Source organism: Orussus abietinus, unplaced genomic scaffold, assembly GCF_000612105.2.
Source record: "Orussus abietinus isolate OABI.00-Male unplaced genomic scaffold, Oabi_2.0 scaffold1247, whole genome shotgun sequence".
NCBI lineage: Eukaryota > Metazoa > Arthropoda > Insecta > Hymenoptera > Orussidae > Orussus > Orussus abietinus.
In genome coordinates this window covers 176-6937 of record NW_019395393.1, presented here as the reverse complement: position 1 = coordinate 6937, position 6762 = coordinate 176, and the positions used below count along the sequence as shown (strand labels likewise).

At 40.7% G+C, this 6762-nt stretch overlaps 1 protein-coding gene across 1 annotated transcript; it reads left to right on the top strand.

Annotated features, from left to right (window-relative positions):
- Positions 1-864: 864 nt before the first annotated feature.
- LOC105698426 lies at positions 865-4356 on the top strand (the record flags this gene model as incomplete). Its single annotated transcript, XM_023433748.1, has 3 exons — positions 865-1161; positions 2161-2734; positions 4046-4356. Coding segments are annotated over 3 exons (1182 nt in total), but the record flags the coding sequence as incomplete, so codon positions are not given.
- Positions 4357-6762: the final 2406 nt, after the last annotated feature.

The window sequence follows — 6762 nt, the reverse complement described above, 5'->3', positions numbered from 1 at the left end:
TATAGGTATAGCAAATGTATATCGTATATCATCCACCTAAAAAAATATCCAAAGGATATATATAAATATCTATGACCATAGATGGAAATTATATATCCACTATTGATCTACGAATATCTATATCTAAGAATCCCGTTGCCCTTATCATACAATTCTGATAGAGTTCTTTGCCTTGGACAATTCCGGGAAAACATCAAATAGCCCCAGATTTAAATTTCGCTATGCCTAATAATCCAAAAAAGTTGCAATATATTCCTTATTGATTATCTTATCGGTGCAAGGAATACAGGAAATCCGTTGTCTTTTTCAGACTAAGCCTAATAATAAAAAAAAAATTGCAATATATTCCTTATTGATTATCTTATCGATGCAAGGAATACAGGAAATCCGTTGTCATTTTCAGGCTAAGCCTAATAATCCAAAAAAGTTACAATATATTCCTTATTGATTATCTTATCGGTGCAAGGAATACAGGAAATCCGTTGTCTTTTTCAGGCTAAGCCTAATAATAAAAAAAAATTGCAATACATTCCTTATTGATTATCTTGTCGGTACAAGGAATACAGGAAATCCGTTGTCTTTTTCAGGCTAAGCCTAATAATCCAAAAAAAATTGCAATATATTCCTTATTGATTATCTTATCGGTGCCAGCAATACAGGAAATCCGTTGTCTTTTTCAGGCTAAGCCTAATAATCCAAAAAAATTGCAATACATTCCTTATTGATTATCTTATCGGTGCAAGGAATACAGGAAATCCATGGTCTTTTTCAGGCCAAGCCTAATAATCCAAAAAAATTGCAATACATTCCTTATTGATTATCTTATCGGTGCAAGGAATACAGGAAATCCGTTGTTATTTTCAGGCAAACCCGACGGAATTCGCAGCATTAGACGATTACGAGGAAGAATCGAGCAGCGCCGGATACCACACCGACGAAAGCTGCAGCCCGACCCCGGAGCCAGGCATTACAGAGGTCAGCATCTCGCTGGAGAACTTCGAAAAGCTCTCCATCGAGGATCCCACCGTCGAGAGGCTGACCGAAAGGTACGCTGCTCTCTACGGGCAGGCTCAATTGCACACTTTGGACGCTCTCGATGCCTTGGAACCACTTAAGGCCGCTTCCGAGCTCAAAGCCAAGATCCTCTACTCAGTGGTCGTGGTAAGTACCGGGTGCATCGCTTGCCTTCGGCTGACGAGGTCCTTCCCACTGTTTCTAACTCTGCACAACACCCCATGCACAAATTTTCCATCGGCGAAATATTGGCCCTATAGTGAAAATGGTTGGCCCAATCTTGGCTGCCAAGCCTGACCCATTGTGTAAATGACAACATCAGCGGAGCATTGTCCGATCTAATTTGCCTTCATAGTTCTTAACCCTTTCGTTACCTTGGACGAGATATCTCGCGACCCAATACTGACCGATCAACGCTTTCGACGAGATTTTGATTCCCAGACAGCATAACATATTCATAGAATATAGAAAAGGAGTTGGAAAATATTCCTCGTATATATTCGACATTGGAATAATATTTTAAGTACAATATTAGATTATGTATATATGATAATGTTTCCCAAATATAGTCCAAATATTTAATGTTTTATAAATATATATATAAAATATTGGTTTAGCAATGTCATTTGAAATATGGAATACTATTCTATAAATACTACAAGTGTTAGAAAAGGTTTGTAATATAACATTGAAATACTAAAGTTAACATTTATTTTATACATTGTCACATACACCTTGATTTAAAAAAATCAAAACATGCTAAATATTTCGTGCGATAATAATAATATATTATTACTTTATTTTGAATACACATACCTGCTCCAATACTTTAAATTNACAGGTATCTAAATAATTAAAACTAAATATGTCATTGAGATTGTCAACAAATATTTTAGATATCTTCGAATGAAATCCACGAGAAATCTTAAACAATCTGTCGGTTGAGATATTTAACAAATTTTGCAAAAAAAAATTGGATAGAAATTATTCTGTGCTACTAGGGTATATACGTTAATGATGCAAATGGGTTAAAATCCATGATATCCTGAGTGATATCCTCGGTACGCCCACCAGTACATCCGGAAGAGTCGGATTGCACAGTCCATCCGGAATTCCTATAAGTTAGCCAAAAGGAGCGTTCCCTAGGTCCCTTCGGTAAAATCTCGTCGACGTTGCAGGCTGTTAAGATTATACGAGGGCCGTCAGTATCGGGAAGCTGCCAGTTTCCTCATGAGGCTCCCCACGTACACCCTGAGGGCTGCCCTGCCGGACATTCCCATAGATTTGCTGATCGAGACGCTACCCCATAGCCTAGCCATGCTGGAGGCGCTCTACTCGAGGCTGACCGAGCTCAACCTCGAAGACCCCAAGACCCTCAAACTTGACCAAGTGCTCTGGAAGGCCGTATATCTAATATCGACCACGCAGGATCACTTCCACCTCAGGATCTGGAGCAAGCTCCTCGGCGCGATAACTCGAATTGCCCCCAACTCGAGGAACACCTTGGTTACCAGGAGGAGGGCCCTGGAGAGGGCCGTGGAAGGACTCGGCAAACACGGATTGGTCCCTTCCAGCCAGAATTCCCATTCCGGGAGCCCGAATGCCCAAAACCTCGTGCCCTTGCCCAACGCCCTGAAGGAGGAACTGGAGGCCAGAAACGAGGCCTATAAACTTGCACTTCACAAGATTGAGAACTTCGGGAAACATGGGGCACATAAAGGTACCTGGGTTGGTTTTACTAAATATGTTGTGGGGACTTCTGTTACTAACGATGTGCATGTGGTACAAGGTACAGGTAAGTCCGAGATAGTTGGACCATGTTTTTTTAAAGTCATTTTTTCTGAAACTTCGCAATGTCTAGGATTTGGTATATTTTTGTATAATATGTATAAATGACCTTGAGCAATTGTACGTACTTCTCCAGCTGTTACACTAATCACACTTGAAGTTATGATTTTTTCTTTTTTTTTACTCGGTAGTCCATCTATCCCGGGGGTACTCAGGTTAGATGGACCTCCTAGGGATTGATGGACCTCTGGTATACGTTGCTAAATCAGGGTGTAACACAAGAAATACATGTTATCAAAGGTATGAACATTGTTTATTTCAAAGTATAGAGTTATAAACTGCTTGAAAAGTGATTAGTATAGAGTTATAAACTATTTGAAAAAGGATAAGTAAATTTGATAGTCAATATACTTAGAAAATATAGGTAGTCTGATTTATATTCACATCCATCCATCCATTCATCCATATGTCCATTTATATAGAAAGTAAAGCCCTAATAGGAGATATGGTCCGCCTATCCCAGGTTTTTTCAAGTAGTCCATCTATCCCAATTGTCAGGGATAGATGGACCAGTTTCCCGTCCAGACAAACAACGCTACCGGCATGCCATTTTAGGTCAAGATTGTACTTAAGTATACACTTGAGTTATAGGATTGATCTTACGTCGAAATCATTTAAACTAACTTAACCACATATCAAATAAATCCAGTATAAAATATTTTTCAACTCACCAAAAGAAATAAACAAAGTTTTCTTCTAAAATATGCATGAAACTCATGAGCAAAACTAAGCGTGGTTCCGTCTACTCAAGAAGAACAACTTCAGACAACGACTGCAGCACTGCTGTGACACAACAGCCAAATATTCGACTAGTCCGTCTATACCGGTGGTCCATATATCCCGGATTTACCCTATATTTGTTTGTTACCCTTACCCAACGCCCTTACCTAACGATGTGCATGTGGTACAAGGTATATATATTTGTTGCCCTTGCCCAACACCCTGAAGGAAGAACTGGAAGCCAGAAACGAGGCCTATAAACTTGCACTTCACAAGATTGAGAACTTCGGGAAACATGGGGCACATAAAGGTACCTGGTTTGGTGTTACTAAATATGTTGTGGGGACTTCTGTTACTAACGATGTGGTACAAGGTACATATATTTGTTTGTTACCCTTGCCCAACGCTGTGATGATGCATTTTAAATTCCAAATGTCTAATTAGAAAATGTCCTTATTTGCAGATCAAGGGGTCCAGGCAGCCTCCCATCAGCGACAATTATCCCTGAGATACAGCGAAGTCCAGCAGCGACTGATCGACAATCAGAGCCTGTTGAACACCCTGGAAAAGGCGTCCAATCTCACCTTGGAAAACCTTCTTGACGAATTAAAGCGGCGAGTGGAACAGGACAAGGAAGCCTTGAGACAATGGACAGCCTTAAGGAAGACCAACGTGTGTCCAAACGCGAAGAATCCAGCTCTGGCGGCAGGACTCTTGCAATTTTCCCGAGGATGTGGCCTTGCTCTGCAGCTCATGAGCGAAGACAATGTAGAGGTAACTTCACGACCCTTGTCGATCTCTCTTCACGAACTTGGGCCAAATCGCACGGATTTGCCACAATGCTGCTTCCCCTTGTTCTCTTTTGAACGTCATTCCTCTCGGATTCCCTTCTCATTAAGGCGGCAGGACTCTTGCAATTTTCCCCAGGATGTGGCCTTGCTCTGCAGCTCATGAGCGAAGCCAATGTAGAGGTAATTTCACGACCCTTGTCGATCTCTCTCCACGAAGTTGGGCCAAATCGCATGGATTTGCCACAATGCTGCTTCCCTTTGTTCTCTTTTGAACGTCATTCCTCTCGGATTCCCTTCTCATTAAGGTTGTAGGACTCTTGCAATTTTCCCCAGGATGTGGCCTTGCTCTGCAGCTCATGAACGAAGACAATGTAGAGGTAACTTCACGACCCTTGTCAATTTCTATCCACGAAGTTGGGCCGAATCACACGGATTTGCCACAATGTTACCTCTCATTGTTCTATTGTGAACGTCATTCGTCTCGGAGTCAAACTTCTAGACGGTTCGATCAAACACCCTTAAAAAAAATTAATTTTTGATCAAAAATGAAATTTCGTGAGTTTCAGGACCTACTTTGGGGCCTCCATGTTCACGTGGTAAAATATGAAACGAATCGGTACACCCAATTTGGGGAATACTTTCTCCAACGATGAGTTCTCAGATATGTATAGGCTGACTCTTTCATATCCTTTTAACAATCTCCCTTCGTGAGCTTGAACCAAATTGCACGGGTTTGCACAATATTGCTTCCCGTTTCCTCTTCTGCACGCCATTCGTCTCGGATTCCCTTCTCGTTAAGGAAACTCGATTCTGCCGCCCTGCCTAAGGGAAACGCAAGTTGATCTGCAATGTTAATTTACATACAATCAATAAGCGTCTATACAGAGCCCAGGAAATCTGAAGAAACTATTAGGAATGCTGCGCTCCAACAAGGAAGTTATCCCAGGTCGATCTTTCCGATTTGATTTCTTTTATAATATGTTATAGTAGACTAAAAACTAAGCGACACATATTTTTTTATATCTGCCATTAAACACTTTAAGGGGGTGAAACCACCATCCAAAGTAAGGCATGTCAAGGGGCGATTTGGCAGTTTCACCCACATGAACAATACTTTTTAACCAATCCACCTGGAAAAGCTTTCTCGTAACGAGAAATGAAAAATACAATTTTCTCAATTAAAAAAAGAAAAGTAAGGGGTGAGCGTTCGGGGGTAAGTGCCCCGGCCAATATTCTTTTTCGGGAAAATCCAAAGACACGTCGTACTTCCTTCGTGTTCACCCACAACGTATATTTCTTTCAGATTTTTATACTTGAATTTGAACACTTTTTGCATAAACGTAATCATATTTAGGGGTAGCTCACCCATTAATTTTTTTTTATTGAGAAAATTATATTTTTTATTTCTCGTTACGAGAAAGTTTTTCCAGGTAGATTGGTTAAAAATAATATGTTATAGTAGACTAAAAACTAAGCGACACGTATTTTTTTTATCTGCCATTAAACACTTTAAGGGTGAAAACACCATCCAAAGTAAGGCTCCTGAGGAGTGGCTCACCCCTCAATTTTTTTTTTATTGAGAAAATTGTATTTTTAATTTCTCGTTATGAGAAAGCTTTTCCAGGTGGATTGGATAAAAAATATTACATTCTTGTGGGTGAAACTGCCAAATCGCCCCTTGACATGCCTTACTTTAGATGGTGGTCTCACCCCCTTAAAGCGTTTAATGGCAGATAAAAAAAATACGTATCGCTTAGTTTTTAGTCTACTATAACATATTATAAAACAAATCAAATCAGAGAGATCGACCTGGGATACCTTCCTCGTAAGAGCGTCTAAAGGCGCCCGACGTTTGGTCCAATATTGCCTGCACGGTCAGACGAATTTCGCCCATATGTCGAAATGGCTCCGTGTTCGAAGGGTTAACTAAAAGACGTCCAAAAGCGCTCCTAAATGTGAGGTATCAGTAAGGGCCTAAGATACTTGAAATCATTTGAAGGTAATTGTTCAGATCGTTTTTGTCTTATCAAGCATTAATGGTAGCTGATATCTTTTCGGAATATACTCACACGCGAGGGTGCACGCACCTAAGCACCCAACCCACATACCCACACACACACACACAATGAAGAAATTCTACTCCTCGAATATGATCGCAGCGCATTACTACCTCTCTTCAAGGAAGTTTCAATTAACCCGAAGACAATGCATCGTATCGAGGAATTCCAATGTCTACCCCGAACCCAAAGGGCAGCCTTAGGGGTGAATCGTAATTGTATGCATCGTGCCAACAATTAGTCAAATGGCTTCCGAGTTAGCCCCCGTTTACTATTCCTGCCACATGCTCTCGAGGGTCATCCTGAAATCCAATAGACCAATTGTCCAGTTG